At 32.8% G+C, this 20,657-nt stretch overlaps 1 protein-coding gene across 4 annotated transcripts in view; it reads left to right on the top strand.

Annotated features, from left to right (window-relative positions):
• LOC143255836 (calcium-activated potassium channel slowpoke-like) overlaps positions 1-20,657 on the top strand; it is a 143,033-nt gene that overhangs the window by 52,757 nt on the left and 69,619 nt on the right. For all 4 annotated transcript variants that reach the window (XM_076512140.1, XM_076512141.1, XM_076512143.1 and 1 more), the window contains exons 3-5: positions 10,930-10,950; positions 16,083-16,179; positions 19,799-19,910. In XM_076512140.1, the coding sequence (XP_076368255.1) occupies positions 10,930-10,950; positions 16,083-16,179; positions 19,799-19,910 (230 nt within the window). The remainder of the gene's footprint in view (positions 1-10,929; positions 10,951-16,082; positions 16,180-19,798; positions 19,911-20,657) is intronic.

The following is a 20,657-nucleotide window of genomic DNA, read 5'->3' on the forward strand; positions in this document are numbered from 1 at the left end:
CATGTAGATTTTATTTGCACTTCAGCTTATCAGAAACTTGGTTTCCAAAAGCAACAACAAAAAGGCTTGGTTTGTTTTGTGTTGTTTTTGAATTTCGCGCAAAACTACTCTAGGGCTATCTGCGTTAGCCGTCCCTAATTTAGCAGTGTAAGATTGGAGGAAAGGCAGCTAGTCATCACAACCCACCGCCAACTCTTGGGCTACTCTTTTACCAACGAATAGTGGGATTGATCGTCACATTATAACGTCCCCACGGCTTGGAGGGCGAGCAAGTTTGGTGCGACCGGGATTCGAACCCGTGACCCTCGGAAAAGGAATAGAAACACTAATCGTGTATAAAACTTAATTATACCAATTGTTGACAGCTGTCGCAGACAAGCACTCGTCTTCACTGTCACATTTGTTTACTATTTCAAAAGTATAAATCGTAAAGACATTTAGTAACAACACGTGTGTTACATAATTTAAAAGTTGTAACTTCATTTTTCGCATTGAAAGTGAAAGTTTGTGAAACAACATTATTTATTTATTTATTTTAATAGAAGTTCGAAGTAGAACTTTTAATGATAAACATGAAATTATTGATTATTTAGCAACTTAAGATGCGGTACAATAAAAAAATAACACTCTTTGCGCATGCTTAAGTCTATAAAACCCTTAATATAAGTCTATATGTACAATATTCTCTGTGATGTGCATTGCATTTCTCAGATGGCCCGGCATGGCCAGGTGGGTTAAGGCGTGCAACTCCTAATGTGAGGGTCGCGGGTTCGCATCCCCGTCGTACCAAACAGGCTTGCCTTTTCAGCCGTGGGGGCGTTATAATGTGACGATCAATCCCATTATTCGTTGGTAAAAGAGTAGCCCAAGAGTTGGCGGTGGGTGCTGATGACTAGCTGCCTTCCCTCTTACACTACTAAATTAGGGACAGCTAGCGCAGATAGCCCTCGAGTAACTTTGCGCGACATTCACGGACAAACAAAAGCAATTCTCAGTGCGTAATTGGTTGTAGACAAGCATGTTCGCCAACAGGTACTTCACCGTTATCGTCTAAAGTATACTGGACCATATGGGAGTCTCAGTTTGATACCAAAGATGACATTTCAATCCTTTCTCTAGATCTATTGAGTATCAAATCAAAACTAACCGTAAATCATCAATTATTTAAAAATTTACTTTTTTAATATCAACTAAATTGTAATTTATAATACACCACCTTGTAAATTAATTACTAGCTGACGGAAAATTTATTCATCCAATCGGAGAAAAGATTTCTTGATTAAATTAGTCTTTTTTGCAATAGTATTTTTTCACTTAATAAAGTAAGATTATTCTGTAACTAATAAGCTAAGTTTCCTGATACGTCAGCCTGATATGTAAACCTTAAGGAAAGAACAAATAAACCATTCGTGATGACGTTAAACCCACTTGAAGTAAAATTGTATTCTCAAGACGGCTGATATGGGTGTTAGCACTTTAAGTAAAGCAAAGTGTTAATACCCATATCAGCCGTCTTTAGAATACAAATACACCATTTAATTAGCACATGGTTCTATGAACAATTTTCATTGCTAGTCTTACGAAAATTTATACTCAAGTAAAGCTTCATAGAGAGCTATTTCACCACCATTTGTGGCTTTTTTTACTCACAAGTAAACATACTTTGGTAAAATTCGGGAAGAGAATATTTTTACCAAAGGTTGAGAATATTTTACTTTTTTACTTGATAGAAAGATCTTGTAAAAGTAAAAGCTTTGAAAATAATATCTTATTAGTGACTGAAGCTCAAAAAAAAAATTTATCTTTTACTAACCAGAAAAATATTTAGAAGTATAATACTTAAATATAATATGTTTACTAATTGGTTTTAAGCAAAATTGACTTTTTACTTTCCAAACGGAATTGTACTCGGGTAAAATATTTGTTTAAAACAGTTTTCATTAATGACTAGAACTTTAAGTAAAATTTTGAAAAAATTAGAAAAATATTAGAAAAAAACATTTTCATTAGTGACCGGAGCTTTAAAGATCTAACGTGATGATAACTAAGAGATTTATTGTTGTCTAAACTGAGTCCCACTTGAAAACTTATTCATATTCTCTGAATTTGTTATTTCATAGCTTCCTGTCAAATATATCAACTCATAATGAAATCAGAAAAACATTATATCTAATTGAAACTTTACTAAGTGGAGTTCAAATACAGATGGCACGAACACAGTTATTATTGTCCCATGTTAATCATCTGTAAAATAACCTTCTCTTATACTATTAATTAAGAGAAAATGGAAGAAAAGACAACCATTGTCATGAGAACCCATTAAGTTGGTGAAATGGTTTGTATAAAATATAGAGTAGTCAAATCATTAAGTGCACGTTGAATTATTCGAGTAAAATGAAATATTATTTCCAATGCCACGGTTATTACGTCGTGGACCAACAATGAACATAAGTTACTGACAAATTCGCTCACTGAGTGACACTTAACTTTCAGCTTGAAAAAAAAGTGCTTTTGTAACAACGAATACTATTAGGAATTGGGAACTTTCTTGGATTGTTCGTATAATATCAATAGCCATTCTCGAATGTTAAGTCCCAAGTGCAAGGGGGCTTTCCACTAAACAGAAATCATGCTACGGAAACAAGCTTCTTCATAAATATAGAATAATGTGAATAAACAGTTCTTTGTTTCTATTATTCTACGCATATAGAAGTGAAGCGGTTCATCTTTCCAGAGAGTTAATAAAAACTGCGATGCTTTCTTCTGGTTATTTAGATTCTCATATAATTTTTAAAGTACTTTTTGCAATGTAATTTCAATAACATTGTGTAAGCATGTTTTGAATATCAATATTTAAATGTTTGTTTCGTATCCGAAAACATCAGTACCGCGAACGTAATTTATTCTGCAAGAGTTCGTTTAGTTTCTCTTAAATTGCCAGAAGAAGTGTACCACATTCATTTTTATTAAACATTTTCTAGGTTCTTAAATTAGATTTATATTCACAAATGGCTAGGAAGTTTTAAGGCAGAAACTCGAATGAAATAAATTGTTCAATGTTTGTTTTTTTCTCGCTCCAGCTGCCTGCATTTATAAAAGTAAAAAAAAATAAAACGAATCTGCGAAACAAACGCTCTCACTCATGTGAAACTTATTAACATCAAAATAATTATTCTTAGAGATTGTACTCGACGTTTATACGAAGAAAAGATTTGAGCTTTGGTTGTACTGGTTACAAGTTGTATATGTATATCACGCTTTGGTCTCTTGTTCAGTATAGTACCTCAAATTAAATACACCCATACCGTCATATTTTCTTCAGCTATATATATTGGAACTAACTATAATAAATACACTCGATTCATTATTTTATCGTTATCATTTATTTTAACGTTTAATTTATGGTCATAACCTGTATAGAAATGCAACGAAACGCCAAAGTTTCCTTTCCTATTTAGCATAATTAAGATAAAATATGATTAAAAATCTTCGCGTGTTTCATTGTACAAATATATTGATTAATGTAGTGCACACTTAGCATGCGCCTGCTCCCGTTTTCATCCTTTACAGCTTAAAGAGTCATTTACCTCTGGCACAGTTCCGAATTATTTAACAAGTATTAAAAATTTAGAGTTTGGGATTTGTTAGAGCCTTCACTTTGTACCAGTATGAAGTTGAATATAAGTTTCATAACTCATTAACATAAGTAGTCACCGAGAGGAACGGTAAACAAATGCACTTACGTATTAGCTAAAATGAGCTGCCTTTAATATACAGACATACAAACTAATAATCTACAAAAAATTATTGAGCTTGAAATATATATTTTATTTCTCAAGAATATACTGAGTAGCAAAAAATCTAATAAAAACAAACAATTTGTTTAATTTCTCATAAATAAGAGAAAGTAGAAATCATCTTTATCTGTTTGATTACATATGAACATTTTATTTTATCATGAACATTTTCCAACAATATCCGTATTAAATGTTTTGTTTACAAACTTTAACATCAGTAGCTTCATGCTAGTATTAGGTATATTTTGAGTTATTTTTATACACAAGTTTTAACTCAAAGTTCTCGGAATTTTTAAACATCTGAAGTTTATTTGGCTCAAAATAAACAGAAAAGGCTGCAAATCCTATTGAAAAATAAATAAATAAACAGTAAAGACAAAATACTTTCCTTTGGACGCTTTTGTTCGAAGTTAAACACAAGACAACATGATGAGCTATCTGGGCTCTGCCTACCACGGATATCAAAACCCAGATTATAGTGTTGTAAGCCCGTAGACAGACCGTTGTGTCACCTGGCGACTGATTCTAAATTCTTAAAATTATTTTTGATTTGATGCAGTTACGAACCGGCATGGCCTGGTGGGTTAGGGCGTTCGACTCGTAATCCGAGAGTCGCGGGTTCGATTCCCGGTCACACCAAATATGCTCACCCTTTCAGCCGTGGAGACGTTATAATGTGCTGTCAATCCCACTATTCGTTGCTAAAAGAGTAGCCCAAGAGTTGGCGGTGGGTGGTGCTGACTAGTTGCCTTCTCTCTAGTCTTACACTGCTAAATTAGGGACGGCTAGCGCAGATAGCCCTTGGGTAGGTTTGAGCGAAATTCAAAAAACAAAAAACTTTATGCAGTTAGACCTGGCATGGTCAGGTGGTGAGGGCGATAGACTCGCGATCCGACGGTCACGGGTTCAAATCTCCGTCACACCAAACATACTCGCTCTTTCAGCCATTGGGGCATTATAATGTGATGGTCAACTCCACTATATATTGTTAAAAGAGTGACCCAAGAGTTGGCGATGGGTGATGATGACTAGTTGCCTTCACTCTAGTCTTACACTGCTAAATTAAGGGTGGCTAGCGCAGATAGCCCTCGTGTAGCTTTGCACGAAATTCAAAACAAACCAAACATCTAGCCTTTACATTGCTAAATTAGGAAAGGCTAGTCCAGTTAGCCCTTGTATAGCTTTGCACAAAACTCTAAAAAAACAAACTGATGCATTGTTTATATGTCCATTTTCGTCTAAGCAACACAAAGCTTGTTTACCATCATGGATACAACTCGAGAGATGCAAGATTTGATATAACTTAATAATTCTGACTGTTGTCCTATGACACGAGTAAGTACGTTTTACATCTTATTTATAAGCTGTCTCATTCAACTAAATATAAAATCTTCTTATTGTATATTTATTTATTCATCCTTTTTTAAATGGAAACTTGAAAACGTATACTTTATATTACAGGGTAGAGGAAAAAAAAGATTGTTAAATCTCTAACAAAGTGACAATAAAAAGGACTTACGTACTGTTAGCTATTTTGAAGTGGAAATTCAGTTCCAAACTGTAATGCATGAAACGAAACTTATTTTAAATATGCCACTCTTCTGTTGTAGGGTTTCCAATTTTTCTTAAAATGACTGCTTTGAACATTATGCAAGATATTTCAGTTTTTTTAGCAATCATATATATATAGTTGTAGATATGATTCTAAAATGTTTCTTCAAATTATTCAGATCTATCACGTTCTTTTAATCTACTTCTATATTTTTTTTCAGTTAAACGTAGTTTTCAACCAATAATAGAATTTGTGATTATCTTTGAATAGTTTTTGACAAAGGTATTCGGTTTCCTTAGCTCACACTCAATTTCTACATACTTTTGTTTCTATAACGCAAGCTTAATCGACAGGGTAATTACCAGTAATTAGTTATTCACGAGGATGCCCATTTATAAGCAAACAAAACCGTGCACTGTTGTTTGGTCAACGTAAAATATTAATACATGAAAAATTTTATCAAGCTTTTGTAAACCCTTTGGCGCATTAAAGTGTTTTTGGTGATTAAATATACCCTCACAGGATAAACTTCCCTGATGATTAGATATACCATCACAAAATGGACTTCCCTTTGGATTTTGGAAGGCCTGGCATGGCCAAGCGCGTAAGGCGTGCGACTCGTAATCCGAGGGTAGCGGGTTCGCGCCCGCGTCGCGCTAAACATGCTCGCCCTCCCAGCCGTAGGGGTGTATAATGTGACGGTCAATCCCACTATTCGTTGGTAAAACAGTAGCCCAAGAGTTGGCGGTGGGTGGTGATGACTAGCTGCCTTCCCTCTAGTCTTACACTGCTAAATTAGGGACGGCTAGCACAGATAGCCCTCGAGTAGCTTTGTGCGAAATTCCAAAACAAACAAACAAATTGGATTTTCGATTTACGTTTACTCGGGAAATCTTTACAGCTTTGAGAGTAACAAAGTATTGTCTTGCTAGGTGATATAGGAGACAAGTAATTAGCTAATTCAACTCAGAATTTTGTATTGTTATTGCTCATAACGCTTATTTCAAGGGAAACAAAATGAGATATTGGACTACTGACGGTTAAGTGATTATCAACACAAAACTCGTTCAGTTAACGCCATTTTGAAGTAATATTTCGATATTGTACGAACAAAATTTGATTCCGAAAACCAAAGACGTGTTTGATTTTCATATTGGTTCTTTTGTAGAAAAGTGCAGTTTATTTACTTTGTTTTGGTAAACAAGAGAACTTGTTCTCTTACTCAGTCTATCTGGAGTTGATTTCACTTCAGCTGCCTAAACCTCAGGTTAATCTGAATTCAACCAGTCGTTTTAAATTAATCATGTATGTTTTGGAAGTTTAGGGGTTGATTATACTTTGTTGAACCTTTCTAAAGTTGATTATGTCTTGTTTGCATTTGCTAATGGTGATCATGAATTAGTACACTTTTATAAGTTGGTTACGTCTTGATTGAATTTGCAAAAATCGATCATATATTGGTTCACTTTTGTAAGTCGATTATTTCTTGTTTCATTTTTCTAAGGTTGATTATAACTTGGTCCACTTTTGTAAGCTGATCAGTTTTGTTTGCCTTTATTAAGTTTGATTATACATTGGCGCCCACTTGTAAGTTGATTATATTTTGTTTTAAATCTGCAAAATTCGATCACATACTGGTCCACTTTTGTAAGTTGATTACACGTCGCTTGAAATTCCCAAGTTTTATCACAATATATTAAATTTAAAAAGAATACTCTTTAATGAAATATGCTTCAATTAAATTCAAAATTCAGAAATACATGAATTTTCATTTTGAGCTTAAGAGTGTTTTTTTTTTAGCTTTTCACCTGAAAACTTTTGACAAGGCCCGAAAACCACAAGTCCATCTGTTTTAGATTTATGCTTTCTGTTTTTTATTATCCTAACCTTATATGCTCATTTGTTACTCCACTGTTTTAAAGTTGATTTTAAAATTAGTTCGATATTTATGGTTAAATGATTTACTTTTATTTCTTAAGGTTATTCACAAATTACTAGAAAGTTATTGACACTAATCATACATATTTTCACTATTTTAATGCTAACGATTCTTCATTCGATTGTTTGAAGTTTAAGATAGCAAACAGAGTTAGTTTTACCACACATTGACTATTTTGAATTGCTGAATACCAATTCGACTGATGTGTGGCTAACTTATGCGTCTTTTTCTTTCTTTGGTTGTAAAAGTATTAATGATGTAAGCCCTTTTTTGTCACTTGTTATTACAGAAAATAATGTTACAATTATATCTATGTGGCTTCTTCTTAGATAACATTTGGTGAATAACTCACTGACATTGTCATTATCATTTGTATTTTTATCTCATTAATATCAACACAATTAAATATTAATTAATGATTTAATATCTTATTTTATACTAATTTTTAAAATAATATTATGATAATATTTTCAGTAATGTATATACATATATATAAACAATAATTCAAAGTTTCGCTCCGAGATGAATACATCTTACCAATCTTAAACCTTTTCATCAAGGAATTTGTTTAAAGAAAATGAATGCGTGTGTTTCATAACCTGGTGTTTAGTAAACGTATTTGGAAACTTACAAAGATAAATTAGCCTAATATATTTTCATATTCAAATTTTGTAGAAAATAAAACATCCTTATTTTTGAATCAAATGTATATAGAAACCCAACAAAATGTTCCTCTAATGCTAGCTTAGTTGGACAAATTTGCAGATAATCAAGTGGGCTCGCATTCATCAGTAATCAAAAACACAGTAGCTATTCATGAAACAACCCAAAATAGTTACATCACACGTTCTAGTTCTCTTCATTTAACAAACTTACTTATTTTCTTAAAAGAACTCATGGCATTTCCAGATAATTTGATATCGTGCAGCCGCAAAGTACAACATGCGAAAGTAATAGTTCAGGAAAGAATGGAACAACCTAGTTGCTGAGGAACGTTCTTGAATCTATAGATTTTTTCTCTCAGCATAAATCGATACTTTTCTTTATCCTTTTAGTTTCGTGAACATTCTTTCAGGTGCAAGGAACTCTCTAAGGACGCGGAAGAGAGACGAAAGTTGCACAGTAATGTTTGCAGAGAATAGTTAGAATTCGCTAATCTTCGAGTGTCTTTGTAATTCTGTTACTCACATAATACCAAGGGTTATTGGTTGTTTGCTCATTTACCAAACGGATAAGACACAAACTAGGAAAGAATGGACAAACTTGATTTCTACTCAGAGTAATGGAACATGGAATCAGAAGCACGTGAAAAAGCAATTGTAAAGTTACGTCACTTGAAAGTAAAATATCGGTACCGCGTGCTATACGAACTAATAAAACAAACCTGACGTCAATTCTTATCTTCTCAGAGAGCCTTCCAGATTCACAGAATGGTCTTTCGCTCTTAAAATGTTTCAGTAATATACTCGAATAGTGTAATTCAGTAAGGTTCAATGTTGAAATAAACATTCCCTCGATTTCTGGAAGATATCTGCCAGTGGCATGTCTGCGCTCTTACAGCTCTAGAAAACGGGTTTTGATGCCTGTTGTGGGGTAAGCACAGATAACATATTGTGTACTTGTTGTGCTAAACTTCAAAATAAACAATTCAGGGAGCCATGTTTATTTGTAATTAAACACAAGACAACACAATGTGATTTTGTGCTCTACCCACCACAGTATTGAAATCTAGTTTCTATCGGTGTAAGTCTGCAGAAATACTGTCTGTGCCACTGGGGTCCAAGGATTTCTGAAGAAACAATATTTCTATGAAGTGTTGTACATTACAAAAAATGTGTGAGATAGAATACTCTGAGACAAAGGCCGTGTATCGATTGTAAAGAAAGAAAAATCGTTCTTCCCTGTAAACCTTTGTTATAACGTACAAAGTTGTCGATTGTTTAGTTATTACAAACCATTTTTCTTAATTATAAGATTACAGTATTCAAAATTATCAAAATACTAATTTTGTTTCGTGTATTATATGGTTACAGATGTCGGTTTAATTTACTTGAATCAAAGAAACAATAGGATACACTAATTTTGTGATGAAAAGGAAATATTTTGCTTTCCACCAAGTTCATGTGCATTATATTAATACATTTACAAAAGAGAGGGGCCTGCCATGGCCAGGTGGTTAAGGCACTCAACTCGTAATCTGGTAGTCCCGGATTCGAATTCCCGTCACACCAAATATGCTCGTCCTTTCATCCGTGGGGGCATTATAATGTGACAGTCAATCCCACTATTCGTTTTTAAAAGAGTAGCCCAAGAGTTGGCGGTGGGTATTGATGGCTAGCTGCCTTCCATCTAGTTTTACACTGCTAAATTAGTGACGTCTAGCGCAGTAAGCCCTCGTGTACCTTTGCGCGAAATTCAAACCAACCAAACAAAAGAGAAGGCGGATTCACAACCGCATTCACAACCAATAGGAATCAAATTATATGTAGCAGCTTCATTATACATGCAATAATTTTGCCTCTATTTATGTAAATGTTTCGTTTTGTCTGATTAGTTGTATTTTACAGTATAGGTTGTTTACTGCCTAAAATAAAACACAACTCATTCTCTTAACTATTACAACATAAATCTTTCAATGTGACTCAGTTCATCTAATAAATGATGACAACTATAGTTGTGTAGCTGTTTGAAACTACAATTATTACTACTATGAAAAATTAGTTATGAACAAAATTAAAGTTTTAGAATTTTCAAGCTATCGCACAGTTTTATCGTTCAAAATCAGTTTTTAGACAAATACGAGTTACTTATTTACTTTCTTTTCATAAATTAAAATCACCCCTCTAATATTTTCTACGCAAAAAATAACACTTAAAATTCTGCACGCATCTTACGTAATTAATTACCCGTCAGCACACTTGTCTTTCATATTCTGCAAGGAATAATTATTTGCTTAGTTTGTTTATTTTATGTCTGATTGGTTCAGGTTATCCTCACGAGATGGATATCAAAAATTCAGTTACTGAGTTTAAATCATGACTGAGAAATTTATATATGTATCTGTGTCAGCATTAACTTCAATAATAATTTTGTATTAAATGTTAAACATCGTTGTCCTATTTTTTGTACATTAAAGAAATTTCGATAACTAAATGTAAAGTTGACTTTAAGAATTATATTATTATATTTAAAATGGCTTTCTTTTTTATTTTTTCATTTTGTAAAATAATTTTATTAATCCACGAAATATGAAGGTTGAACGTTTAAGTATAATATTATAATTATTCTTCATGGTTTATTGTTGTAGTAATTAAAAGATTCGAATTTTGTTAAAAGAGCATTTTTTTACTTTATTGTTTTAAAACTTGTTAATAGATCTAACTCATTAAACATTGCAAGTTTTATTAATGTACTTGAAAAGTATATAGAATCATTAGCTTGAAATTAAACGATTTATAGATAAACACGAAAGTGTATAATTGATTATTTTAAAACCCATCTTTCGAGGAAATAATGGACCAGTTTTCTTTTTTTTTGTTGCTCTTTATGGGCAAAAAATAACTTGTTAGTATAACTTCTTAGTCACAACATTACAAACCTCTCTTTCTTTGCCTTCCTTTCACCTTTGCTTCCTTTTCTAGCACGGGGGATCCTGCCCATGGGTGAGTAAAATTTCGCTCTTTCTATCCCCACTGTTTTCCTTCACGTTCCTTTTCCCTTCTGTTTGTATTGTAGTTTAATTAGAATTATTTTAGTGAAGACGTGCATTTTTTTATATATATAAAATATTTTTTATAACTGAAAATTTAATATCTGTGGTACAGAATAGAAAGCCCCAAAATCACTGACAAATTATTCACGTGTATGTAATTACATTTTGTTTTAAAACTTTTAGTGACATTGCTAAATTGTTATTATTCAAGTTATATAAACAACACAGTGATTTGGTAGGGAAAAGTTTGTCTAGCTATTAAAACTCTTCATCGTATTGTGGTTTATCTGTAAATAAACAGATTGCTTAATTATAACAACATACATTAATAATGGGCTTATAGTTTAAGACAAAAAAAACTGTATTGTGTTTCTTAAAAGCTCTGGTTTTAAAATTTATATCTAACAAAACAAATTATGACATTTAAATATTATTAAAATAACACTACGTAACAACATTTTTACTTTTTCTTGTTCCTGGGCAGAAAGTGTTATTTTGCAATTGCTTATGTCTAAAGTAAATGGAGAAGACATATTTTTCTATTCAAACTTTGCTTTTGTGATCTGGGAGCGTATAACGAAAACATTATGAGAGACTACATTTGGGGGCTGATACGTGAAAATGCTTTACATTACAGACGAAAATCTCGAAAAACTACTCACTTCTAAACATTTTTGTATAACTTTAATATAAATACATGTAAATCTTGATTCATATGTCGTTTTATTCAGACATTATGTAAATGAAAATGTGCAATTTTTCCCGTTTTTACATAGAAAATAAGTTAATTTCAAAATTTCATTGTCCAGGTCATAAAAGCAAAGTTTGAAGGGAATAATAGGCATTTTCTGTACTTTTACAATATAAGCAATTAATAAATAATACATGTTATCCAGGAACAAAATTTGTGTTACATAGTGTTATCTGTGTTACATAGTGTAATTGACCAAAATTAAATGGATCTTATAGATATTAAAAAGAAAACATTTTCAAATCAAAATTTCACAAACACACAAAATAAACACAGTAGTGATAAACCACAATATGAAGCAGTCTTTCTTATTCAACATAAAAAAATAACTGGTAGAACTTAAGCATTGGAAAAACTAACAGAACTTTTAACTTGTAGTATTTGAACTAAAGAGGTTTATATCCAAGGGTCAATACTATATCAGTGCAGTGAACAATTTTGTGTTAGAACAACCTCAAATATCAAATAAAATAACTGATAAAAATGGAAAAGGGTTTCACATGTTCGTCTTTCAGCTTTTTTTACAGGAAAATAACACATAATTTAATAAAGTAATGTTCATATTTGAAATCAGACTTATATTTCAATATTTTATCAGTATATCCAGAACAGCATGTACCTTGAATGTGATTTATGCAGAAATATAAATTTTATTGTTCTATAAAATTTTTCTTAACTTAATTATATCAAATGCAATCATTTGTATTACAATCTAAATGTTCCCGACAATGGGTATGTTCCCCTTAGAGTATATAAAACACAGAGATTGTTTTGACGTCTGTATTTACATTAGATCTAATTCTGCCAGTCTCATTTTAAATCTTTAACATGTATTTATTTCTGAAAACTGAAAATTCTTCAAATTTCAAATGACACTATACCAGATGATATATTTCTGATTGTTTTATTACTACATGTAATAGGAAAGGTGTGCAAAAGTTCGTGTGTTAGCACAGACAGCCCTTTAGTAGCTTTAAAAAATTCAAAACAAACTACATCGTGTTAAAGAAAATTAAAGTACTATTTTATAATGCAAATAATGATGAAAAACGTTTGTGAACACATTACTTCTAAATGTAAAAGCCAGTACTGTAAGCCAATTTTACAGTTTTTCAATTGCAGAGTGAATTTTATTTAATGTTACAGTTTAATCTTTTCTTACTGTTGTGATGAAATATTATAACGTTGTAATGAGATGAATGGCTATTTACAAAAAGGAGGAACTATTTAGTTTCTTGTTTTATAATTTTATATAGTTTAACAGTCACACCTTCAACTAATTTTTCTTACAATATTATAAGAAATCTTTTCGTCAGAATTAAATAAATGGTTATTTCATGTTAACCCAATTTTGTAACACTGTAATGATTTTATATTTATAAGGCTGTGTGCTTGTATAAGTATATACTTTCGGATTTAACGTTTTATTTCAACATTCTTACAGCTAAATAAAACAAATGTTGCACTCGTTTGCCTAGTACTCAAATGTCTAGTAAGTTGTTTTTTTCAGTTTCTTTTCAAGCAATCTCTCATTTTGACATGGTCAGGTAGTTAAGACATTCGACTCCTAATCCGAGAGTCGCGGGTTCGAATCCCCGTCCCACCAAACATGCTCGTCCTTTCAGCTGTGGGAGGCATTATAATGTTACGGTCAGTCCCACTATTCGTTGGTAAAAAAGTAGTCTAAGAGTTGGCGGTGGGTGATGACTAGCTGCTGTCCCTTTAGTTTTACACTGCTAAATTAAGAACTGCTAGTACAGATAGCCCTCGTGTAGCTTTGCGCGAAATTCAAAACAAACCAAACCAAATCTCATATTGACGTATCTTACGAAATACGGAAAACAAGAAACGTTGCCATAAAAACGAAAAACTATAAAGTCAAGTCAATAAGATCAAATCGAAAGCTGAAAATAAATTTATATTTAGTTGAGAAATAATTATATTTTTTACAGAAGACAAAACCTTACACTATTTTCAAAATGAGCACTCTTTAGACATATGTAACCAAACATAGAAATCAAAGACTCAAGAAATTACATAAGCATCGATTAAAAATATGCCATGGCATTTGTTTCAGTCTTAACGAAAACAAATGTGTTAAGATAGGGAAATTAACTGACTAAAGAATTCAAGTGAAGTTGGTGTTATAACACGGTAGGGCACGATGTATCAGCTCCTATTATTTATTCAGTATTTAGTATGAAGGTTATAGTTGATCATGCAGAAGATTCACGCTCCTTTTATCGTTTTCTTAGGTGTTTCTCTCATACTCGGCCTCAATACCTACCAAATCAGTAGAAATTCTTATTTCTAGGGATTCTTTATTGGTCTTCAGGGTGGTTGTACCAAAAATACATAACTGGCCATTTTATTAGCATCTACGCCATATACCTGTTTGTTATTATTTTACTAAACGCACAATAGACAACGGTTCAAATACACCGAATGATTGCTGAAGTGTTATGAGTGTATGCAGGCATACCTTACGTGGAAAGACTACAAAAAATAGGTGAGAGCAAGAAGTCCTCCGATTTTCAAAGAGGTTTCACCATGGATATCCAGTTTTATTAAATACTGCTCTTCAAAGGTATCTGTTATCAAGATACACTGCATGGCCAAAAGATGTGAACACTCCTTCTACTTAGTAGGTTCGCCTATTTTAGCCCCACCCATTGCTAACAAGTGCATAAAATGAAGCATACAGCCATGCACTCTCCATAGACAAACAGTGGCACTAAAATGGGCCGTAATAAAGAGCTCAGTGACTTTCAACGTGGCACTGCCATGGGATGCAACCTTTCCAACAAGTAAATTTGTCAATTTTCTGCCCTGCTAGAGCTGCTCCAATCAGCTGTAAATGCTGTTATTGTGAAGTGGAAACGTCTAGGAGCATCAACAACTCACTCACTTAGCGGCAGGTCACACAAGCTCACAAAACGGGGCTGCCGAGTGCTGAAGCGCATGGCGCGTAAAAATCGTCCGTCCACACTTGTAAAACCTATTACCGAGTTCCAAACTGCCTCTGGAAGCAACGTCAGCACAAGAACTGTTCGTCGGGAGCTTCATGAAATGAGTTTCCCTGGCCGAACAGCTACACACAAGCCTAAGATCACCATGCACAATGCCAAGCGTTGGCTGGAGTGGTGTATAGCACACCTCCATTGGAGTGATGAATCACGCTTTACTATCTGGCAATCTGACGGGCGGATCTGGGTTTGGCGAATTCCAGATGAGCACTACCTGTCTGAATGTATAATGCCAACTGTAAAGTTCTGTGGAGGAAGAATAATGGTCTGGGGCTGTTTTTCATAGTTTGGGCTAGGCTATTTAGTTCCAACAAAGAAAAATCTTAATGCTACAGCATACAATAACACTCTAGAGAATTGTGTGCTTCCAACTTTATGGCAACAATTTGGAGAAGGTCCTTTTTCTTTTTCAGCATGACAATGCCCCCGTGCACAAAGTGAGATCCATAAAGACAGGGTTTGCCGAGGTAGACGTGAAAGAACTTAACTGGCCTGCAAAGAGCCCTGACTTCAACCCCATCAAACACCGTTGAGATGAATTGGAACGCCGACTGCAAACCAGGTCTTCTCGCCTGAACATCAGTGCCTCACCTCATTTCTCTTGTGGTTGAATAGGCAAATCCTCACAACCATGTTCTAAGCTCTAGTGAAAAGCCTTCCAAGAAGAGTGGAGACTGTTATAGCAGCAAAGGAGAGACGAACTCCATTATAATGCTCAAGGTTTTGGAATGAGATGTTCAACGACAAAAAGATGTGATGGTCGGGTGTCCACATACTTTTGGTCATGTAATGTATATCAGTAACGGCAATTTAAAGTAAGTAAAGTGTTACCTCATTCCGTTGATCACAGATCAAGAGATGAAATAATTGAGTAGCTTTGTGAAATATGACAGATTACTTCAGATTTTATCTCAGCTTATCGATCATTTTAACCCAAGTGAGTGTCTGATTATCATAAGCATGCGGAAGAAGACATTACAAAAACTTTCTCACTGACATTCCAAAATCAGCCCCAAAACCTTTTATGCCAAGAAGAAGGAAAACATGACTTTAGCAGTATTTAGAATTCAAAGTAACACACAGCATAAAACAGTCGAAACACGAGAAAATAATTACTACACTTTTCGCAGTTATAGTTTCAAAATTCTTTTCTTTGTTTATTTTTAATTATATTTCTAAGACATTACAGTGACTGTACTTTTAATGCGATCACTAATAAACTATATCACGTATAATTCTAATAACATTTTAAGGTATTACATGTATTACGTGTTTGTAAAGATATTAATTACTGTTTTCTTTCAGTGACGGGGTAGAGAAGTGCCAGCAGTGGTCAGACAACACAACCCAACAGATAGACTTAGCGCTAAATATATTTTTTATGGTCTACTTTTTTATACGAGTAAGTAAAGACATTTGTGTTGGAATCACCTTTTCTAACTTTACTTCTTTTTAATGAAAGTCAAACATTTTTTCAAGAACTATTGAGTTTAAACAGGTGAGTGTTTTGTGGTTGTTTTTTTCAGCAGAACAATGTAATGTTTTTGTTTCAGATTATGTGAACTAAAGTTATATGTTGAGATGCATTTGTATGCTCTTTGTTTTCAGAGGGAAGGTAAAAGACTAGTAAAAGTTTCATTGTCAAATTTAACATTGTGTTTAGGAACTATTTTAAAACTACTCAATATTTTCGATTAACTATCACGATCATAGAAACTTTAGTGACTAGTTAATCAATGAGTAGCATCCTCACTAATTTTACATTAGATATTTCAAAAAAGAAAAAGTTAATTCTCTAATGCTCAAAACAAAGGTTTTTTCGCCTAACTTGTGTGTTGTCTCGCTCGTCTTTATTGAACTGGTTGTATAAAAATTAATTATTGTAATATGCACTTTATCACTCACAATAATACTTGGTTATATAAAAATTAATTATTGTAATCTGCTTTTCATCACTCACAATAATACTTGGTTATATAAAAATTAATTATTCTAACCTGAACTTCATCACTCACAATAATACTTGGTTGTATAAAAATTAATTATTGTAATCTGCACTTCAATACTCACAATAATACTCATTGTTTCATTTCTTGGTATGTTTTAGTGAGGATTATATATGATGAAGAAATGTTCTAAATACATAGAAAATTAATATACTGTTTACAATTATTTCGTTTCATTTCTAAGAACAACAATAATACAAAGTTATAAAGGGTTTGATTGTGTCCTAATGGAGAGGATCCAAGAGTCTTGGTTTTAATAAGTGGTGCTTCACAAAATTCTGAATATTTATAATCTATCATCCTTTCAAACATAACAAATAGTTTTTGAAAAACACCTTTATTCACGGACTTATATAAACTTTGTGATTTTCGTAATGTTAACGAATATTTTCAAATGTGTTTAAGAACAGAAAAAATTTATCAGTGTCATCGAAATTTACGGAGCCAAAGTAATTAAATATTTGAAATAATATAAAAACATGTTACGACATTATATTATTGTTCCCCACCACCAGAAATACACCTATATATGTTTCTTTTGCTGCAGTCCAAGATATGTGGACATTTATGAGTAAGTTGTTTGCATAACTATCTAATTAAAGATAAAACTCTTGTTTGACATCGTACGTCGAGTATGCAAAATATCATTAAATTGACACAGTTTGCATAAAAACATTTTTCATATATGAGGGGCCTGGCATGGCCAAGCGCGTTAAGGCGTGCGACTCGTAATCTGATGGTCGCGGGTTCGAATCCCCGTCGCACCAAACATCCTCGCCCTCTTAGCCGTGGGGGCGTTATAATGTGACGGTCAATCACACTATTCGTTGGCAAAAAAGTAGCCCAAGAGTTGGCGGAGGGTGGTGATGACTAGCTACCTTCCCTCTAGTCTTAAAACTGCTAAATTTGGGACGGCTAGCGCAGATAGCCCTCGTGTAGCTTTGCGCGAAATTCTAAACAGATCAAACAGATCTTTCAGCCGTGGGGGTGTTATAAAGTTATTGTCAATCTCACTATTAGTTGGTAAAAGAGTAACCCAAGAGTTGGTGGTGGGTGGTGATGACTACCTGCCTTCCCTCTAATCGTACACTGCAAAATTAGGGACGGCTAGCACAGATAGCTCTCGTGCAGCTTTGCGCAAAATTCAAAAACAAACAAAAAAGTAAAAATATTAGGTATACTGAACCAAAACTTCAAGTATATCTATTAAGTTGATAACTACCTAATTAATAACATCACTCAATATCTGGTGAACTATTTCAGTTAAAGTACTGGAGCTGGAATCATATCAACTACATAAGAATTGATAATACATTTTGACACAGATCGTTAAAATTGATACTACCGTTGATCGATATCCCATAAATCTGTTATTGGATGACACTGATTTGGTAAAACATTCTTTAGCACCAGCCTACAGATGACAGATGTTACTAGAAAATAATATAATTATATTGGTAAGAACAACAAGTGTGATTTTTTTATCACTTATTTGTTTTCGATTACAAAGAAAAGGCGACTCGGGATCAGCTCAAAGTTATGTTGGCTGATGGTTGAATGAACAATTGTGGTATTAGTCAGATTATATTTGATTTTGTCTTAAATAACTCCCTGCAGGGCAAGGGCTCATATATGAATAATACATGTGTGACGCTATTTAGACCCTATTAACAATCAAATATGCATATAATATAGATAGACAGAACAGTTTTATTCGGGTTTGATTTATTTTAAATTAATTTCACAGTACTTTCATGTTTCTTTTTGTACGGATTCTGTAGTTTACTTTATGTTACTCTTTGGTCATAATAATTATTTTCAGTTCTAATTAGGCTTGTTTTTTTTAATGTACAAAAAATAATCTGAATAAAGTCTGCTATACCTCCAATAATCTCTTTCATGTATGCGCTTTATAAGAACTGACTTTCAAAAAACTAAGCTTTTCTGAGACAACGTTTTGAAGAAAAAGGCTAAATTTTAGTCGTATTTTGCGAGTGTGTATTATATTAAAATCAAAATATAAAATAACTAAAATAACTCCCAAAACAAAAAACTTCATACTTTAATATTTAAATACAGAACTTTAAATAAAATATAGATACAACAATTTTGGGCTCACTTTAACTTGAAAAGGAAGTTTATAATTAATTATAAACGATATAATGCTAGTAACATTAGAAAGTCATTAATATAAAGGACCTGAGAGCCTTTAAGAGAGAATGTTATGGTACATTTATGCTCCATAAAGTGAGACTTTTGTAAAATATTTAATCTCGTTTCTTAAGCTTTGTATAAAATTAATTTCCTGAAACCGTTTGAATAGGAAGAGTCAATAGTGATTATTAGACATGTTGAGGTTATTAATTCAATTTTATAGACTAAACACTATAAAGTGCTAGGCATAGCAATAGACTTCGGCTTTAAAAGCTCTATCCGTGTCATTTTTGAGGTAGTAACGCCCTAAAACTTCTGGATGCATATGACAAGTGCAAATTAATTTAACAGAAAAAGCCGATGTAACGGCTTAGAACAGAGAGAACATTCTCAGTAATTAATCCTCACGAACCACATATGATTAAGTTCCAATTAACATGAAGTTCACAGTCTTGATGAAATGGGAGGATTTCCACCTGATCATTTTACAAAGATATGTAAATACAGCTTGATAAAACCCATTTTATGACTATAACTATATTTTAGTGTGAAATCTAATGAAGAAATTATCCTTTTCACTTCTATTTAAAGGTAGGTGGAACAGATAAATAGATGAATTAATGAGGCTTTCTGGAAGAAATCTTCTTCTATTCGAATATAAATGTTTTTTTTTCAATAAATAGTACACAGTACTGCGTAACTCAACATAAAATGACAGTTTTTGCTATATTTATTTGACATAGAAAGAAGCAGAACAAGCAACGAAGGTGATATAATATTATAGTTCTGAGTCTTAATGAATAAATTAAAATTGCAAATACAAAACTAATTAAAGACCCTCTCTATGTACGTATCTTCCAGTTTATAGCCGCGAGTGACAAATTATGGTTTATGCTGGAGCTGTATTCTTTTGTCGACTACTTCACCATTCCACCGTCCTTTGTTTCCATTTATCTCGACCGTACATGGATAGGTAAGCGGTGATTTAGTTTATTTGTTTGTTTTCGGAGAAGCTAGCATTGTTTCAAACACAAAATGATTGTTCCTTTATTTTTCTTAAATAACAGTTTTCAGTTAAGCTCAAAATTTTGATTGGCAGCCAAGTATGAAGTGCAATCTATGTCTCAAATAACCCAGTAAAGATCCACTAAGCATGTAAGTCGAACGAAATACGAGTCATTTTTCTCGAGTCTTTATATTGTTTTCCGAGTATATAAACAGAAGAGAGATCTTTAGATTAAAAAATATCATATTTCTTTAAATAATACTTTAAGGTGAAAGGTCAAAACGATATTTTCTTGACAGAGGTCGTTTTATTGCAATGGTCACTAACATCGTTTCTGTTACACGGACCTGCGAATTTAAAATTCGTAAAAGTTGTTTTGGTTTTTAATAACGAATATTCTATAATTCAACTACGCAGATTTTGAAAATAATATTTATTTTTTTCTATCGTATAAGAATTTTTTTTTATAAATCAGGAATTAAAAAAACTTTCATTCAATTCAAATTTACAATAAATATAGCAGAATATGTTTGGGTTATTTACACAATCTCTTGCTGCCATAGCCAGGAATAAATACTATTGGAAAAAAACAAATGATGTAAAAGTGCGCGCACAAATAAATATTGTCTAAAAATGACACAACTTGCGGTTTGTTAACCGTTTATACACTAGCGGTGTGTTTCTTGTGATCTCCAGAACGATCGATAAGATTTG

The sequence above is a fragment of the Tachypleus tridentatus genome, chromosome 7, assembly GCF_004210375.1.
Source record: "Tachypleus tridentatus isolate NWPU-2018 chromosome 7, ASM421037v1, whole genome shotgun sequence".
Taxonomy (NCBI): Eukaryota; Metazoa; Arthropoda; class Merostomata; order Xiphosura; family Limulidae; genus Tachypleus; species Tachypleus tridentatus.